The 19,648-nt window shown below is 52.1% G+C and overlaps 1 protein-coding gene across 7 annotated transcripts in view; it reads left to right on the top strand.

Moving 5' to 3' along the window:
* Positions 1 to 19,648, top strand: part of dachs (unconventional myosin-IXb-like dachs) — a 392,239-nt gene that overhangs the window by 307,573 nt on the left and 65,018 nt on the right. For 6 of the 7 annotated variants that reach the window (XM_089586296.1, XM_089586297.1, XM_089586294.1 and 3 more), the window contains 2 exons: positions 9,489 to 9,787; positions 11,409 to 11,556. In XM_089586296.1, coding sequence (XP_089442422.1) covers positions 9,489 to 9,787; positions 11,409 to 11,556 — 447 coding nt within the window. Of the gene's footprint in view, positions 1 to 2,337; positions 2,553 to 9,488; positions 9,788 to 11,408; positions 11,557 to 19,648 lie in introns of those variants that run through there. The other variant, XM_089586298.1, reaches the window with a different exon arrangement.

Genomic DNA, 19,648 nt, shown 5'->3' with positions numbered 1-19,648 from the left:
TGCTTCTAGCCTCACGAGTTGTAGCGGAAAAATCCTCACGGATTGCAAAACTGGTGTCCTTCAATTTGTGGCCATTTGAAAGGATGTTCTGCTTGTCTTTAAAGAAGGTCATCTTGGCAATGATTGGTCTGTGCCTATCAGTTTTGAATTTGCCTAATCTATGAACCCTTTCAAACTGTGAAGCAGTCGTAGATAAATCTAGGTGCTCCGAACAAAATGCAATGACTTTCCCTTCAGAATCTGCCCAGCTTTCGTCTTCCACATCGTCGATGCCAAAGAAGAGCAAGTTATTTCGGCGCAATCTATTTTCAGCATCATCACATCTTGAGTACTACTACTAATATCAGAAAGCTGGGAAGAAATGGCTTGTATGGCATTGTCAGCTACAAGAGAATCAGGCCTATCAAGTGAGGTTGCCGTTGTTTCGAGGGCTGCCACTCTCAACGTCAGCTGCTTGACTTCTTTATCGGTAGCATCCTGCCTTTCTTTAACACCTTTGATTTCATTAAGTATTACAGCTTGGCCAGCTTCAATTCTTTGGACAGTCAGCAAGAGGGCTTCCAATGTTTCTCTTTCAGTTGCATTCATAGGCCCAGGATTGCTTTCGATGTCACCCGACAGTGAGAGCAGCATACCATAAAAAAATAGGTAAAGGCGAGAAGGCAAAGACAATACACGCTTCAGTACATCAATACACTCTCCAGGGCACGACACCGTAAATAGACAGTAATCACTGCTCTTCACACAGGCAGCGCCTTCCAAATAACTAACCTGCAAAATCCGCAGCGGTAAGATTTCCATGGCGTTCACGGTGCCGTGCCCGAGGTGGGTGTTTCCGGGCTTGCTTTTATATGCGTCGCCGATGTCGGAGATAGTAGCTGAAGATCCATGTTGCCAGATGAAAAATCGGTCGCCAACTACGTATGGCCAAAAAGCAGGCGAGAGTGAAGGTCGCTCAGCGGCAGCGGATGGCGATGAAGCAGCGGGATCCGGGAAACAGCAGGAACCACATAGGAACGCGGCCTGCAAAATCCGCAGCGGTAAGATTTCCATGGCGTTCACGGTGCCGTGCCCGAGGTGGGTGTTTCCGGGCTTGCTTTTATATGCGTCGCCGATGTCGGAGATAGTAGCTGAAGATCCATGTTGCCAGATGAAAAATCGGTCGCCAACTACGTATGGCCAAAAAGCAGGCGAGAGTGAAGGTCGCTCAGCGGCAGCGGATGGCGATGAAGCAGCGGGATCCGGGAAACAGCAGGAACCACATAGGAACGCGGCCTGCAAAATCCGCAGCGGTAAGATTTCCATGGCGTTCACGGTGCCGTGCCCGAGGTGGGTGTTTCCGGGCTTGCTTTTATATGCGTCGCCGATGTCGGAGATAGCAGCTGAAGATCCATGTTGCCAGATGAAAAATCGGTCGCCAACTACGTATGGCCAAAAAGCAGGCGAGAGTGAAGGTCGCTCAGCGGCAGCGGATGGCGATGAAGCAGCGGGATCCGGGAAACAGCAGGAACCACATAGGAACGCGGCCTGCAAAATCCGCAGCGGTAAGATTTCCATGGCGTTCACGGTGCCGTGCCCGAGGTGGGTGTTTCCGGGCTTGCTTTTATATGCGTCGCCGATGTCGGAGATAGTAGCTGAAGATCCATGTTGCCAGATGAAAAATCGGTCGCCAACTACGTATGGCCAAAAAGCAGGCGAGAGTGAAGGTCGCTCAGCGGCAGCGGATGGCGATGAAGCAGCGGGATCCGGGAAACAGCAGGAACCACATAGGAACGCGGCCTGCAAAATCCGCAGCGGTAAGATTTCCATGGCGTTCACGGTGCCGTGCCCGAGGTGGGTGTTTCCGGGCTTGCTTTTATATGCGTCGCCGATGTCGGAGATAGTAGCTGAAGATCCATGTTGCCAGATGAAAAATCGGTCGCCAACTACGTATGGCCAAAAAGCAGGCGAGAGTGAAGGTCGCTCAGCGGCAGCGGATGGCGATGAAGCAGCGGGATCCGGGAAACAGCAGGAACCACATAGGAACGCGGCCTGCAAAATCCGCAGCGGTAAGATTTCCATGGCGTTCACGGTGCCGTGCCCGAGGTGGGTGTTTCCGGGCTTGCTTTTATATGCGTCGCCGATGTCGGAGATAGTAGCTGAAGATCCATGTTGCCAGATGAAAAATCGGTCGCCAACTACGTATGGCCAAAAAGCAGGCGAGAGTGAAGGTCGCTCAGCGGCAGCGGATGGCGATGAAGCAGCGGGATCCGGGAAACAGCAGGAACCACATAGGAACGCGGCCTGCAAAATCCGCAGCGGTAAGATTTCCATGGCGTTCACGGTGCCTTGCCCGAGGTGGGTGTTTCCGGGCTTGCTTTTATATGCGTCGCCGATGTCGGAGATAGTAGCTGAAGATCCATGTTGCCAGATGAAAAATCGGTCGCCAACTAGGTATGGCCAAAAAGCAGGCGAGAGTGAAGGTCGCTCAGCGGCAGCGGATGGCGATGAAGCAGCGGGATCCGGGAAACAGCAGGAACCACATAGGAACGCGGCCTGCAAAATCCGCAGCGGTAAGATTTCCATGGCGTTCACGGTGCCGTGCCCCAATTGTTCGTAATACTATGTTACACGATTTCACAGTTGCCTCACAATTAAAAGTGCTCAACTTAGCACATAGTTTTCTCTTCGTTTTCTTTCCGCGCCATCGCTTCTGAATTTCACTGAACTGCTCACTGTCAGCCGGACTGCAGTCCACAGTGTACAGTCTTTGTCAAAAGTAACCAGGCTGCATGCTTTGCTTCTAGCTCGTACAGTGGAGCCCTTACAGCTTCCCTGAAGCTGAAATGGTCGTTGAAGGTAAGGACTGGGGGTCTTCTTACCTTCAAACACCTTTTAATCTTCAGGAAAGCCCCAGGGGCTCCACTATGCAAGCTAGAATCAAACCATGCAGCCTGGTTACTTTTGACAAAGACTGTACGTTGTGCAGTGACCAGCGCTCGTAATGGAACGCCGATTAGCGCGTCAGGTGTCAAGCGAGAGCGCTCAGCATCGCCGCGGCCATCGTTTCCCACGCGAGACTGACGGACAAGAAAGAGCTAAGCCTCGAGACGTGTTTCCCCCCTCGTGCCCGGTTGCGTCAGACCGTTTAGGTAATGGCCTTCCCGCCTGCTCCGTTGTTGCTCCTCGTCCACCGCCGTGGCCTACTTTCACAAGGGGGGGGGGGGGGGGACCAGCTCAATTTTCTCTCCTCCGCGCCTCGATTCTTTTATTTCTTCGTATATAGCCGCCCTTATCATCCTCGTTCGGTTTCCTCGCCTCGCAGAATCTCGCGTTTCACCTCGCATTCACCGGACCTAATTGATCGCCGTTTGCCCCGTTAAGCGGCTCTCGAGGCAATGGCCGACGCAGTTAGCATACCGTGCCGGGCGAGTGCCGGGTACACGAAGGAAAACAAACAACTACGCTACTCCGTCTACGGACAACCCTGCTTCTGCTGTGGTCTTGACGACGTCTGCGTGCAAAGAAACAAAAACAAAAACGAAATGATATCGCATTGCCATGTTGTTGAATCGTCACGTGGTACAACTCGGTTCACCAATCCCGCATGCGCGCGTGACTTTTTTATGTTTGGCTCACAAAACATATGCAAACCAAGGATGAGCAGGCAAAAGGCGCTAGAAGCACCTGACTTAGGCCTGCCCTCGTACAGGAAAAAAAAAAAAGCAAACATTCGAAGCATTTGACAACAGCGAAGTGATATCATGGAACGCAAGCTAAGGTGACAATACTATACACAAAACAGAACGGCTTAAAAAAAAAAAAAACAGCAATGTTTGCGGACACAGCAGTGCTAAGACAGTAGCATATCACGCACAGCTGTTTTATAGATTTGGTCACATCGCTTTTTCACTGCCATAGAAAGTAGCTTTGGGTAGACATTTAAAAGTCGCGGTATCGCAAACGTCAACTTTTGGTTGCCATAGTCTGTTCGGGACAGTGAGACATGGAAATTAGTTGCTCGAAAGTTGTATGCTATAGGCGTATGCAGATATGTGTTTTCAAAGATAGCTTTGCTGCATTTTATTAAATCCTTTAATATTATTTTATTAAATCACACCCATATGCAGCAACTGCCGCGGGCCGTCGCAGTAACCAATCGCAACACGCCATGGTACGTTCAACAAATTCTGCTTCCTGGGCTCAGGTGGTCGAAATTTCCGGAGCCCTCCACTACGGCGTCTCTCATAGCCTTAGTCGCTTTGGGACGTTAAACCCCATAAACCTAACCTAACCTAACCTGCTTCCTGGGCTGTAACTTCTTTCCTATGTGTAATGAGTTCTTTCCGAAGAGCACGTGACATTTTCGCTGCGTCGGCCCACCAGCGACGATATATACTCTTACCCGGGATGCGCTGTGCGAGAGGACTGACTGAGCGCATGAAATTGGGCTGGTTGGTTTTCCGTGGCTACTAGTGCACTGCACGGGCTCGGGCTGGCCCGAAAGCCCGGTCCCGGCCCGGCCCGCGGGCCGGGCCGGGCCGGGCCGGGCCGGGACATGATCTGTTTTGCCGGGCCTGGGCCGGGCCCGGGCCTGAAGTTGCGGGCCCGGGCCGGGCTCGGGCTTAAAGCTGCGGACGCTGCGGACCCTAGCCAGGCTTGGGTCCGTATAGAAACGGCTGGTGTCCGACTATTCAGTCGCTATTGCAGAGTGAAGTACACAACTGTGGCATTGGAGCAGTGATACGGATGAGCTATGGGTTTTAGTACGCGGTGAGAAAAAAACCAAGCTTTATTCATTGACTTATTTATTTCCTTATTTACACGCCGTGGTGGCTTAGTGGTCAAGGCGCTTGAATACTGAGCCAGGGTACCAGGGTTTTCTCCTAGCCTCGGCGGCCGCATTTCAATTTAGGCGCCAAGCATGACAGCCATGTACTTTGTAGTATCAATGCTCGTTGAAGAAACCCAGGTGGTCGAAATGATCCGGAGCCCTCTGCTTCGGTGTCTATCACAGCTTGACTCCCCTTGGGCCCTTAAGCCCCAAAAACATAGCTTTTATTTCATAGCTATATTTTTCTCATGTGAGAAAATTCGTAAACTAAACCGCATTTAGTTTTCTTTTTGATCAGCTGACCGGAACGTTTTGTTAATGAAATAGCCAAAAAAGCTCTCGAGAGTTTGTAAATCTCATTTCATAACCACATCTATCCCTCCTCGCTTCTTCAGCCTGGTTGACATGACAAGTGTTTTGCCCTGTAAGTTATCACGTATGGTTTGGGCGTTATCTCCTGCTCCACCAGTAAGAGTAAAATTCAACCGCTCTTAATTGGCCTTTGATCGTTCGTCATCCCAAAACATACCTATACGCTATTAGAAATGCAGTCGGGAAAAACATATTAGTTTAGGACGCTTACAGCCTTCAAAACACACATCGTGAAATACTCAAGCCTTTCGTAGGTTTTCGGTTCTGCTGAAAGGCGACCAGTTCGGCTATGAGTCCAACCTGTGAGATCGCGTTCACTAAAAAAATGTCATACTACTGCTTGCTAGGCACCTTTAATGCTTATACTTCGCGGGCGGCAAAATATAAGTGATTAAAATCATGGGGGAATGCAAAGTAATCTATTACGCGCATATGCAGCCCTTTTTGTTTGGCTCTCGGAACTTCCGAGTTCATCTTTGCGCACCTACACGAGATCACTGTCCAAAAGAGGGCCTGCGAACACTACTCTTAATCAATTCCTTCTGGGTTAAAAAGAACCAACTTTCTGCAAGCCAAACTGCGGTTGCAGAACCTTTGTCGGCCAGTTTATTACCGGTCTAGTAGCGGTCTACTTGCTCAGAGTGAGCAGTATGCCTCAAGCGTTACTATGAAACGGGCCGGGCCGGGCCCGGGCTCGGCTTCACTGCGGGATTCACGGGCCGGGCCGGGCTCGCTAGAGCGATAATTCAGCGGGCCTGGGCCGGGCCCGGGCTTGAAGCCGCGGGCCTGGGCCGGGCTCGGGCTCCAGGTCTCGGGCCCGGGCTGGGCTCGGGCCTCAGATTGAGGCCCGTGAAGTGCTCTAGTGGCTACCAAATTAGGAGAGACAACACAGTAACTCGCGATGTCTCTCCTGTTTTGTCGGCCATTTTTTTGCACTAATTTTTGCAGAAGAGGACCGGCATATGGGCCAATTGGTACTACAATGTTTGGAAGAAAGCGCGAACAGGGGCGAGGAGGGGAGAGGCACACAGTTCACTTATAACTGCAAAATTTTAGACAGAGACATGATTTAAAGCTCGACCAACACTTAGAAAAAAAGTGCGCCCCTCAGTTAGGCAATTCAATGTCGTCTTTGCGAAGTGAGAGAAGCGTATGTCTTAGCAACTTTCGCCTCTTCTCCGGATCTTCTGCGATCTTTCTTGCCGTGTTATGGCAGATGAGGAACAGTTTAAGCACAGCGGATACATATACCGGATCACCAAGCAAGCACCTTTACGCACCTTTACCTTTACCTTTACACCAAGCACCTTTACATATACCGGATCACCTTTACGCAAGCACAGTAGCAGCTGCGGGTCGAGGCAGTACGTACATGCTAATATACGTCACTGCGCATGCGCGGCCCGCGTCCCGTAGATCTGCGTTGTGGTAAAACTCTCCAGTATATGCGCGTCCTCTAATCGTGGGATGCCCTCGCCATGCCTAGAACTTCAATAAAACGGAGAGTTGAGCTAGTTGGTACATGTTTCTTGGAAAAAACAGCGCTAAACGAAAGGACAACGAAAAAGAGTACAACAGGACCGCCTAGAACACACGCCTTTTCTCTTGGAGGTGAGCGCTTGTGCCGTGTTCCTCTCGTGACCCTTGTCGCTGTTCGGCTTCCCAGTCATTCCGGCATGAAAGCATAAGGGAGGCATTAAGCAGAAATCTTGTCTTCGCGCCGTACCGTGCAAGGCGGCTATTGTCCAAGCAGCGCAGAACTGTCTTGCAGACCCGTAACGACGTGCACGCGGGCATTAACTTAACGCAGCCATGCAAAATAAAGGCAGGAACCTCGACGCGTAACTGTCCTGCGTTTTCAAAAAGGCAGAGTGCTGTGACCGCCAGTAATGTGCGCTCTCCAGCAATGCCTCCAAGCCTGGTACCGCTTGGCGTGGTGATGTCCAAGGTGCAGCCGTGATGTTTGCCATCGCCGTTTATGCGGACGCGAGCAGAACGGTGCAGCTTTTCCGTCTCTTGTTGCCCAGCGAGTTTTCCCATCTGTTGAGAGATTAAGGAGATGCGGCGTCCACGCTAATGGCGGACGCCAGTGTTGCCGGGCGTCGTTCCAAAAGGGGTCAATTATAGCTTCCCCCGGGAAAAATGCCCGCTCACGTGATTCACCGGCCGTGGGAGAACAATGTGGAATGGCAAGCGGTGCTTTGGCAGGGACGCCCGTCGGGGATGCACTCGTGAGGCGGCCGCAGTCCGGCCCTGAATCGCCAGAGGATTCCCGAAGCTCTTCTTCCAGTGCTGCTGTCTTCTCGCCTGAAGGGTTGTTGTGGAAATAATTTGTTTTCTGTGAGTTATTCGCTGTGGCGATGTGCGGAAAGATTTCCTGAGGCTCGTGTAACGTTTCTCACACCTTCATATGCGTTCAGTGTGCTGCATTTGCTTTCTTTCGGAGAGAGCGAAACTGGAGAAGTGTTTGTTTGCTGCTGCATGCGTTTGTTTCTGTGGGATATCGGCTCTGCTTTGATGAATTCAGTCTCATGCAATATCCGTTATTGCTATACCCGTTCGGAGGCTTTTTCTTCGTCAGAGCACTTGCCAATAATCTCACTTTGTCATATTGAAATGATGGGCTTTCTATGGAGAGAGCTCATTAAAAAAATGTGTTTAAACAGTCTGCAGAAAACGAATTCCTGTCGTGAAGTCATATTCAAAGTTTGCGGGAATTTAAAATAGAGGTCCTAGGATGTGACCTTTATAGGTTCACGGAACCGAGCTTCTGCATCCTGCTGGATCTTTCAGAACCCAATTAAAACTAAATAAGGGCTCTGTGTCCATTTTGAGGGCTACAAACAGCTCCTCTTATGTAAGTGGCCATTTGGAATGAAAATTTTGAAACTAAACGTTTCGAGGCCTTCCTCAGAACGACGTGCCGATGGGCCAATAAATAGGAATTTGGGTGCGCTCTATTTTTTGCAGTAGGGGCGTTTTGCAAGCTGTAGTCATTATAAGCGATGAATGGGCCGCATTAGAAGCTGTAGGGGGCGCGCAGCTTCCGCGCGCTAAAAAAAAAAAAACTTTCTTTTCTGCCCATTCTCTGGGGTCATTCATTGTTCGCCGCTCATTGCTGGCAGTACTGAGGTATAACGAAAGTTTTGCCCCAAAGAATATTTTGTGTGGTTATATGCCACATTGTTATATGCCACCTTATATGCCGCTTTGTCCTCTCCTGGTAGGCAGAACCCTACCAGGAGATAAGAGAGAATACAAGGTAAAAATAAGTAAAGCTAGGTAAGATAAGTAAAATAAAGATAAGCAAGATGAGGGAAATATCAGCAAAATTAAGAGGTAAGACAGATGCGCAACTGCCACCGTTCCTGCTCATCGCTTCAAACTGTCTGTGGCATTTCTACAATGCACCAAAGACGACACAAAACAAAGCGGACAAGAATTGAGGGGGAGGCTCCCCCTAAAGCCTTGTTCACTTTGTTTTGTGTTGTCAAGGGTCCCACCTTCCTGCCCTCTCCCCACCGTGGATAGTCTCTAGGAGAGGTGTACAAGCAGCACACTCTTCTCAGTTGCATTTTAGGGAAGATTGCAAGCTGTAAACGTTGATTTGACAAGATTATAAAGGTTAACAGCGCTAAAAATGCAGAGACCGAGGGCAGGACAGTCTAGACAGGGAACACAGGTGTGTTGTGTGGCCTCTTTTCTGTCCTTTTCGCGCTGTTCTCTATTCGAATGTTGCATTTTAAGGCGCCGTTCCTCTTGTGCTGCAACAAGAACTCCGAACACACAGCTTTGCAGTTCCTCATCCGGGCGTTCACACAGGCATCCGTGCCTGGTTTTCGGCGCCACGTTTCATTTCGTTTCAACGTATAGCAGAACGCTCGGGCAGAAAGAGCGCCGTTTGGCGCTCTCTACGTTCCACCCAAAGCGTGTCTTGTATCTATTTGCCATTACCCTTGGTTTGAGGCGTGCTGCTTCTGTTTCAGAATCACGAATTGAATTCCGTCAATTCTAAATCAGTTCTTTATTCTGGTGCAGGAGCGCTTGCTGATATCGCGGTGATAATGTTCCTTGCACTGACCAATGCAACGTCATTAGTCTGCACGTGAACATGCAGTCTGCTTCTGAACGAACCAGCGCAAAAAACACAACGGACAAGAAAAAGGCGGAACACGAAGGACAGGAGCGCTGACGTGCACTCGACGTGCACGCTCCGACCATTCCTAGAAACTTGGATTCATTGTCCTGTGCGGCCAATTTCCCTCCACCTGTCTCATATGCTCCGTCTCTTCCTCCTCCGCAGATGCGTCCTCGTCCAACGAGGCGGTGCACCTGCAGCAGAGGCTCAAGAGCCTCAGCTGCGAGCTCGTGACCCTGCGCAACCGGCTGCACGTCACCGAGGCCGGACAGCAGCAGCAGCCGGGAGCCGGCTCCTCGGCGCCTCCCGCGGCGGGCAGCACGGGGCCCATCCTGCAGGATGCCTCCCCACAGGCCGCCAGGGCACCCGCCCAGCCGCCGCCAGGGGCACCCACCGGGGTGGGCCCCGCCGTCGGAGCGCCGCCCGCCGCCGTGGTGCCCATCTCGCCGGCAGCCGCCATCGCGGTCAGTTTGTTTCCCTCTCCGCGGTCACTTCCTTGGACAGTGTTCCCCTTTCCTCTTTAATGGCTTTAGGCCACTCCGTGAGCGCGAAGGTACTGGCAGTAATTATAGGGCGTGCGACTAAAACAGCGCGAGGGGGACAAACCATGGACGGCAGAAAAGTGGAACGGGTCCTGGCTCCTACTGTGACTTCACAAGTACCGTCTGGTTTTCCTGCCGTACGTGGTTTTCGTTTTGTAGCGTGGGCTACATTAGCCACAATCTCGCCGTTTCTCGTGCGCCCTCCGTCGACCATACTGCGCATGCGCGAGTGACGTCACTGCGCACAGCTGGCGCGCCGCGCGCGCTCGCCGCCTGCGCAGAGCCACGTGACGTCACTGCTCACGCTACGTACATCCTGGCATAACAGAGCTAAGCCACTGCCATCTTTTTTCGTACTGTTTTACAAATCGTAGTGTGTGCGACCATTTAGCTCTGGAGGTCATTCGTTTTTCAGTAGTGATTTTTCGCACTGTCGTCACGTGACCTTGTGACGTCATCGCCCTCTCGATCAATCTTTTGACTAAGGCAGGACGCAAAATCGCGTGATGTGAAGTGCCACAGTGGTCAGGTCGCGAATCAGTTTAATTGAATTAATTTAACTGCCACCTGCAACGGTGGATGGCTGCTCACAATCCGGCGGGCAGTTTGTGACGACGTCACAAGTTCACGTTGCTTCTTTTGGCCAGTCAGCGACTTTGGCGACAGACGCAAGCCAAGAAATCGCATGGAGTATTAACAAGTTGGCTTTCCTTGCTTCCTGGTAGTACAGGCTGGAAATCGGAGGGTGCTCCTCAATTTTGGTCTTAGGTAGAGGGTGCGCTGTTGGGTTCCTCCCTGCATGCCTGTGCCTTAAAGGTGCACTGAAGAGGAATCTGAACTCGTCTTTTTGCCCCGGGAACTCCATCTTCACGTTCCGAGCATTCTTAGAAACTTCGATTTATTGCCCTGTGTGGGTGATTTTCCTAATTAAATCGAATTAACGTCCGGCTCCCGCCTTTTTTTTTTTTGAATTCTCCCTCGTACGGTGGGCGGAGTCGACCAGCCAGTCCCGCGGCGGCTTGCCGCTCTGCCATCGGCGGAGTAATACGTAGTAGTCCGTAGAAGCAAATAGTCCGCGCGTATTTTTATTTCTGCGGGCTTATTTTGCGGCTATATTATCTTCGAATGAAACTGTTTATTCACGGAAACCTAAAAAACAAAATAAAGCGAAAGCAAAGCCTCCACGGAGCTGGCTGCAAGGCACTCCACTCGTTGGTCGACTCCGCCCACCGTACGGGGAGAATTCAAAAAAAAAAAAAAGGCGGGAGCCGGACGTTAATTCGATTTAATTAGAGAAATCAGCCGCACAGGGCAATAAATCGCAGTTTCTAAGAATGCTGGGAACGTGTAGATCGAGTTCCCGCGGCAAAAAGACGCGTTCAGATTCCTCTTCAGTGCACCTTTAAGGAAGCTGACCTAATTTCGGCGACTGCCTGTTTCCCGCATAATGCGAGCTGCTCCCAAGCATGATGTGTCAGCTGCGCTCACGAGGTCTCGTTGGCGCTGAATTCGAGTGGCGTCCCTCCGGTCACCCCCGGTGCAGGACTCCGGCCTGGTGCCTGTGGTGGACGTGCCTGGCGGTGGTCTCCCCCACCAGCAGGGCGCCCCTCCAGTGCCGCACCCCGCCCTGAAGGAGGGCAAGCACGCGCTGCCGCCGGGACCCGTGGCCGCGGCGCACGCCTACGTCCAGGGTGAGTGGCCATTGGTTGCGCATCTTCCTAGAGAAGGCAAGCGTTGCAGGGGGGGGGGGGGGGGGCGGAGCACGGGTGAGGATATATCAGGATACAAGTCGTGAATGCAGCAACCAAGGAGGGCCTGCAGCCAATGACGTGGAACGATCGTGGTTAATACCATTTCACGAAGGCACTTGCGAGTCACCTGCGATTTCACGCTAGGTGATTAGCCTGACGAAAATAGAAGGCACCGACCAAAAGAAAGGATGCCATGACGTTTCGGGTCCCCCACGGGAGCCTTGTGAACATCACCCCATTTTGGTCGGCGCCTTCCATTATGGGCATGTAGTACCATCCCGACTAGACGGGTTTCCGTCATACTTCTAGGGGATTAACCGCGGCGTCATGAGAATCGGTCGACGCTATTGTTTGCAAGGCAACCTTTGATCGACTTTCGCCGCTGCATTCAAAGTCTGCGAGGATATGCTAGCAGTAGCTGACAAGGCCCAGGGTTAGTTGGAGGGGTCTTCGTCCTGCAGTGGGCGTATGCTGACGCATCTTCAACGTGATCATCAGCCGTGTTTAGTCCACTGGAGCACAGTGGCCTCTCCAGTGATTTCCAATTGTCTCGCGCCATCCGCGCCCACGTAACACGAGCGGATTTCCCGAAGCCATCACTCCATCACACTTCATGCCACCGCCCCTTGTGCGCACCTTGCCTCCGCTGATAATATGCCCGACCCCACCGGGCCACTTTACGATCGATTGAACGACGATGAAAATAAGGAAAGAGAGAGTTTAACCGTCGCTCCTGCTTCGGGTTGTCTACTTAGCTGTGCAGGGAAGACAGGATAGCGCCACTTAAACGCGACAAAAAAAGAAAAAAAGAAAATACAAAGCGTCCATGCAATGACTGGAGCAGTCTGTCGCGCAATCCCGATGTTTTCGAACAGCCTCTTGAAGTCACCCCTGCTGATGTCAGTCGGCACCCTCGTTTGCAAGGGGAGACGGTTTCCATTCTTTTCAATAAAGATAGCCTTTTCACTTCCCTGAAAACAGCGACAAGTAAAGAGAACAGAGCTGCTGTAAAGCCTACACTTCCTCCCGACAGTCGTGATATCAGTCGCACGCAGGGAAAAGACGTTTCTCAGGGCTGCTCAGATTAGCTTCCGTATCCAGGGAAATGATTAAATTCCAGCGCGGTTCAACGAGTTGCCCGGAAGCTGCTTCTTCGGGTGAAGCTAAATTGCGGCGTTTGATGAACGAGTCTCACCGGATAATTCTCCTTGCGTTCCAATGCACCGCTATCCATTACAGCGAATTAGAGACTCTGGAAGGGCCCCATCCGATCCGCCGGCCACTTTAAGCTAAGGCGTATTGAGACCGAGCCATGCGCCGGCAGAGATCGTGGGCAAGGGCGAGCAGGCATATCGCCCCATAAGCGCGCAGACGATAACCGCGCGGGCAGAAGAAGCGTTTGGCCCGAGCGTTCTACTCCCGTCCGACGGCGGCGAAGCTGAACCCTCGTCGGCGGCGGGCGTTAATGCCAGGGCGGAGCGGAGCCCCTTTATCCGCTAAACGCTTTGTCGTGCGCTCGGGCCGCTGCGAGTCGGCCGACGTTGCAGGGCTCTTCTCGTGTGTACGCCCCTTCCTTTGAAATGTTTCTCTTTAGGCGAGTCGAAGTGCATGGCTGCTCTGCTGCTCTGTCGCTGGACTCTGGCAGCCAGCGCCACCTCCTGCCCGCGGCCTGCTTCTCCTGTCGCGTATGCATGGCGCCAACTCGGGACCAGCTCTGTTCTGAGCATGAACTTATTGGTCAACGCCAATGAGCTTATCACCAATCGTCATTGCCATGACCTCCAGAGGGGTGCATCTTCAAAAGATGCGTCCTGGAGCAGTTAGTCAGTTGGTGCAACTCACCTACGGGGAGAAACGAGGAGGCTATTGAAGAGGGTTCAGCTTAAGTTAAAGGACAACGCAGCGACCTATGGAAAAGAAAATGATGGATGTAACGTTAAGAGATCGGAAGAGGGCGGAGTGGGTGAGAGAACAAACGCGGATTAATGCCTCCTTCTACCTGTTTCCACCTTTGCCAGTGAGGATTCCCAGGCCAGAGAGCCATCGCTGTAGTGTTTGTTTGAGCTTAAAGTATTTTCTTTCTCTCATTCCGGCCAACCTCACTGCTTTTCTTTGTCTCTCCCTATCTTGACAAGTAGTAAAAGTGCTGGCTGCTGGCCCGAAAGACGCGGGTTCGATCCCAGCCGCGGCGGTCGCATTTCGATGGAGGCGGAATTCTAGAGGCCCGTGTACTGTGCGATGTCAGTGCTCGTTAAAGAACCCCAGGTGGTCGAAATTTCCGGAGCCCTCCACTACGGCGTCCCACATAGCCTGAGTAGCTTTGTGACGTTAAACCCTCATAAACCATAATCCAAAAGTGAATGATTTTTCATCCTCAGCACTGACGATATTGCATCCGCGTTGGTCAGTGCACGTTAAAGAACCCCAGGAGGTCGAAATTGCCGGAGCCCTTCACTACGGTATCCCTCATAGCCTGAGCCGCTTTGTGACGTTAAAGTCCCATAAACCATAATCCAAAAGTGAATGATTTTTCATTTCCAGCACTGACGGTATTGCACCCCCATGACATCTTAGTTGAAATCAAGAGGAAGTAATGGGCTTGGGCTAGGCATGTAATGCGGAGGCGAGATAACCGCTGGTCCTTTAGGGTAACGGAGGGGATTCCAAGAGAAGGCAAGCGTAGCAGGGGGCGGCAGAAAGTTAGGTGAGTGGAGGAGATTAAGAAGTTTGCGGGTATACGGTGGCCGCAACTGGCAAAGGACAGGGTTAATTGGAGAGACATGGGAGAGGCCTTTGTCCTGCAGTGGGCGTAGTCAGGCTGATGACGATGATGGTGATGTATAGAATGGCCGCCGAATGGAAAAGCCTTTGTTTTTTTTTTTTAGAGCGTTAGCTCGTTCCTGAATTTCGCGCCGTCGTCGGCGTCCGCAGCGCCATCTGCCACCTTCCTCGGTTATGGGTGAGGGTGGGAGGCGACGAGCGGCACAGTGGCCCGCCTTGGCTGCGGGAGGTGGTTGGTTCGAACCCCATCGCCGTACAAGTATGGACACAAGCGTCCCCCGGCTGGGCGCCCGGCTTCTTTGCTGTAACACCACAGCTAATGTTCAAACATTCGCTTTACACACTCGCAACCGCCCTTTGATTGGTTGTTGATGTTTATTTTTAGCCAATGACCGCAACGCCGATGCGCATTGGCGTCGAACAGACCTTGAGTGCTGAAACCTCTGGTGACTTGGGCTGAAAGGTATACTTTCGATCTGCGCCGCTTTGGCCGCTACACGTGCCTTTGGAAGTTGTCATGGATAGTCGGCGAGATCTTGTCCCAGAGAGGTTCAAGCGATTGTCCGAAAACGAACGTCGTCGTTTTAAGCCCTGTGGTGGTAGAGCTGCTGTACTTGCAACAGAAACTTCATTGAATACAGAACAGACCGAGTCAACGTATATACATCTCTGCTGCCTTTCTTGAATGAGACCTGGGGCCATAAATGGAGCGCCGAATTTGACCCCCCTTACTGGTCCACTCTTCCATGTTCTCGCTTCCTTGAATACATGGAATACTTGGAGAACTTGTGGAAGGGAATATTAGGGGTAAAAATTAATTTAATCGCAGTCTTTCCATGCATTGTGGAACGGAGACATCCAGTGTAGTTGTGGTTGTGTGAATTACACAGGGTACCGTTAAATCTCGGGAAAGACGCCTTAGATGCTAAGAACTTCTTCGACAGAGTCGCCTTCCATAAACTTTTCACGGGAGACGTACACTGCAGACAAAAGCATGCTCAGTAATTTACAATCAGCACTCGTTTCGAGCCAGCCGCTGCTCTCTTGTGGCACCCGAACCATCTGTTCCCCTGCCTGCTAATGCGTGACCGTTTCCCCTAGCTTGGCGTCCATTTTTTTTTTACCACAAAAGGACACACGTTATGTGTTCTGCGCCTTGCATATCCTCACCACGTCATTTTATTCCTCCTTGAACTCGCCAGCGTTGAAGCACATGCGTACTCGGTCAACACTGCACTCAGCATCGCCTCCACGACAGGCGAAGTGCTGGTATACGCGACTGCTCTGTCACGTGCGGACTTGCCCACTGACACTCTGCAAGCTTCCCAGCATACTGTGCACATTCAAGGGCGCGAATGCCTCGGGCGTAGACCGAATGTCAAAAGCCACGGAAAAGGCAGTTTTTACTGTTTATTTTCACTTTTTATACGCCTTTTCCCCCCCTTCTGTGCCCGTATACGACCCCACAGCGCCAGGCCCCTTCTTGCTCGCTGGCTGGCCCGGTCGTGACATCGGGCAATTTTTCGCGGCGAAACCCCCGTCAATCGCGAAAGAATAAAACGGCCGCAAACCGGGTGTACGCCGGACGGAACGCGGGATGGGAGAACGCTCTTTTCCGGTGCGAGACGCTATGCGCGCCCATAATCATGGCCGCCCGAGAGAGAGATTCAAAGCGGTCGAGAGAAAGGAGGAGCTGCCTGGCCCTGCCAGTGCGCACACATGCTCTCACGCGGCGCGCAGAGGTCGTGCCGTATTGTGCGCGCACGGCGAGCATCACGCTCTGCGAATCGTGCTCGTCGGTCGGGGCGCCGTACTCTCTTCTTCCCGCACAGTTCTCGTTTCAAGACCGCAGCATCACGCCGAGTCCCAAGTTTGCGTGCCGCAGAAAAGAAAAAAAATAGGCAGAAGATGTTGTTGAAGAGCGAGCTTGAACGTGGCGGCAGACGCCTCAGCCGTTATTATGTGCAATTCGCGCCTTCGCTCGCACCTTGCCTCTCCTTCCCCCTTTCCCCTTTCGCGCCGAAAGTGAGAAGGTGCATACAACGCTGCGCAAAAAGTGAGAAGACTGCGCATCGCGCCACCGCTTTTGCGCGCATGGCTGCGGTAGAAGCAGTACGTCGCGGCCTTCAATTCCTTTTCGATTTTAATTTTCTTCCGGTTTGGTTTTGGTTTTATAGGATTTAACGTCCCATAGAGACTCAGGCTATCAGGGACGCCGTAGTGGATGACTCCGGGTGTATTTCGATCACCTGGGGTTCTTTAACGTGCACTGACAACGCACGTCACACGGGCCTCTAGCATTTCGCCTCCATCGAAATGGCACCGCCGCAGCCGGCTGGGTTCGAACCCGCGTCTTTCGGTTCAGCAGCCGAGCACCAGAGCCTAGCGAGAATAGCACGTATTCTGGAAATGCCGCTTTTATCCGCGCCGATTGGTTGGCGCCCGATATGCGGAGGCGCTGACCGCTTCGTGACGACCAGGCATTTCTGTCGGCCCGTCTCGACTTAGCTGCGCTTCTTCCACTGAATCCACATTATCCAGGCTTTAAAGATTGCGGAATGACGAGACGAAGCCGAAGAAAGGTGGCCTCGGTGAAATACAGCCGTTTTTGAGGCCGATAGAGTATTTGCAGCAGTTGCTCCCAACGCTTCCTGTGCGTATGCCTGCAATTAGCGCTAAATTCCCCAATCAGATTTCGCCGATGCTTGTGTGTCCGAAGCCTCTCCTTGTGACCTTGAGATTGCTCGGGAAGAACAGCCTACTTCTCAGAAGCCCCACCGGTGGCAGCATCTGCCATCGCAGGCAGTGGCGCACCATTGGGAAAGGGGTGGTATGCTAACTGCCAGCGATCTGTGAATCTGAAGTCGGTGATTCTGCACATACGGGCATTAACGCCATCGCGTCTTGCCTTCAAGGCTGAGCTTGAATGTCTGCTCCACCCACTGATTTCGTCTCTCTTTGTCTGAAACCTGCTTGACCTTGAAAACCGAGCCTCGAACCGATCACGATGTAAAAAATAGCGCACAGGGAACACACGGGACGGAAAGTAAACAACGCAGACAAGCGCTAAGTGTGTTCCCTGTGCGCTATTTTTTTACATCATGAACGTTATCCAACTTGCCCAACTTTCCGCTTTGCCTCGAACCGAAACTGGAGTGAAAAGCGAAGAGCTAGCGCGCCTAAAGCGCATTTGTCCGCCTTTCCACCCCCCCCCCGCCCCCTCGCAATTCGTCCGCCATTTTTCCCCCCGCATGCGGCAATAAAGCAGTTTGCGAATGACGCATGCACATTCTCGTACATCAACGCAGACATCGCTGCCTAGTAATATTCCTACCCAGTCCTAATGTTTAAATCTGCTTATATTTAAACGCAGCGATCAAACCGAATCGCACGGTATTAGCAGCGCCAGTAGTGCACCTCAGCTGCTGTGCTGGTGTTGTCCCATTGACATCAAAGTGCGTACCCTAGTCGCACACGCCTCGGGTCTTTAAACTTGTGCAGCTCCATTGTGCTGCGGGCTCCATACAGAACTGATTTTGAAGCGAAAAGCTTCACTAGGCTCTTCAACACAGCACTTCGCGTGAGCCACACTACAGATTTGCCACAGCTGCGCATGCGCGAAACCGAGTGACGTCGCGCGGAGCGCAGGTGGCCGCTGCTGCCGCAGCCGTCGCCGCCGCCGCGCGCTGACTCCGTCGTCTGAGCGTCGCCGCTTCTCCTCCTCGCCGCCCTTTTACCCTTTGCCACTGCCGCGCGGTCGCCGCCGCCGTCCCAAGAGGAGAAATGTTCTTTCGCAAGGCGTTGCGAGAACGCGTGAGCGGCGGCGGCGGCCATAGAAGAGGCGGCCATCCTCGCCACCGTTTGACCTTTCGCCGCAGCCGTGCGCAGCGCACATTTGAAAGGAGGGGTGTATAAGGCGCGCTTGCCCATAGAACAGGCGCAGGCACTCGCCATGGAAGGAGAAGCAACGGTCGGACGGCGCAGAAATACCGATCCAGAAGTGGTAGCTCGGGAGTTGGCTGAAAAGCAGCGAGAGATTTTCGCTTCAAGATATCCAGGCTTAGTTAAGCCGCAGCCAATTTTTCCGGTCTCGCTCGGTGCCTTTCGCTCATCTTTGTTTGAAATTGCTGAATCCGGTTTGGATCTCCGTGAGACTTTCTGCATCATTCCGCTTCTGCTGAATTCGTTCGGTTACGGCCTGGCGACGCAGGATAGAGAGTAGCCGACCTGCCAGTGATGGTCATACGCAGTATAAAAAATGCAAACAGAAAGAATGGAAAGCCAAAAGAGCATGACGCGTCGCTGGAGGCCGTTAACATTACTTTATCATATCGTAGCCCCGGCCCGTGCCTAGCCGCCTAGATGTGATGAGAGCGGGTTCTGGGCTGACCTGGCCGGTCCATGTCCTCCTTGTTTTATTGAGGTGCAGTTCTGACGCCCCCTTCTTCATTTTTTTTTACATAGCGGAGCCCTAGCAGTCTATTAAACGAGTAGAGTGTGGGAAAAAAAAATGTGCTACACGTTAGGAAATCCGCAGGTGATCGGGAAAAATGCATCGTGTTGTAATGGCCACAAGCCACTTAGGACGCGAGAAAAAACACACTGCCAAGGATGTCACGTGTGCTATAGGATAGTGTTACAACGGAAGCCCAACAGTGTGAAGGAAGTGATTTTCAGATCTGTATGGTGGAGAAGAAAAATGAACAGAGATTGTTTACTGCATTCGAATCAATGCGAGAGACGGTTTTGTAGTAGTAGTAGTATAAAACTTTATTCCGCAAAATGGGACGGGTTGGGGTCTTGAGCAGCAGGTGGTGTTCCTAGGTACAGGATCCCATTGGTTCTTGCTGCCTCCTCGGCCCGCTCAACCAGCGCAAGCTGATCTTGCGGGTCGGAGCTGGACAGAGGCTCATCCCACTGCTTAAATAACTGGTTTGTAACTTTGGGCTCTATCGGGCTTGTGCTACGTAAAAGACGATGAGCGGACAGTGCCGCGGAACAGAGCTCTCACACTTCTCGGACATACAATCATCTTGGACATACCAGAGATGATTTTGCTAGCCTCGAACCTCTGGATTAGTGCTTTGAAGTAACTATAGTTTAAGCACGTCGCTTTGGCATACAAGGGTATGGTGTCTGTCAGTTCACAGCATCTTTTAGTCCCTGTAATCTGAAGTCAGCGGAGTGGCATGAACTGCTAGTAATCGGGCACAAACCGCGTCAAGCTGCCTTTTCCTCGGATTTCTGTCTG

This window comes from Amblyomma mixtum, chromosome 4 (genome assembly GCF_055824585.1).
Source record: "Amblyomma mixtum isolate Tamu chromosome 4, ASM5582458v1, whole genome shotgun sequence".
NCBI classification, from domain to species: Eukaryota; Metazoa; Arthropoda; class Arachnida; order Ixodida; family Ixodidae; genus Amblyomma; species Amblyomma mixtum.
This window is presented reverse-complemented; position numbering and strand designations above follow the sequence as displayed.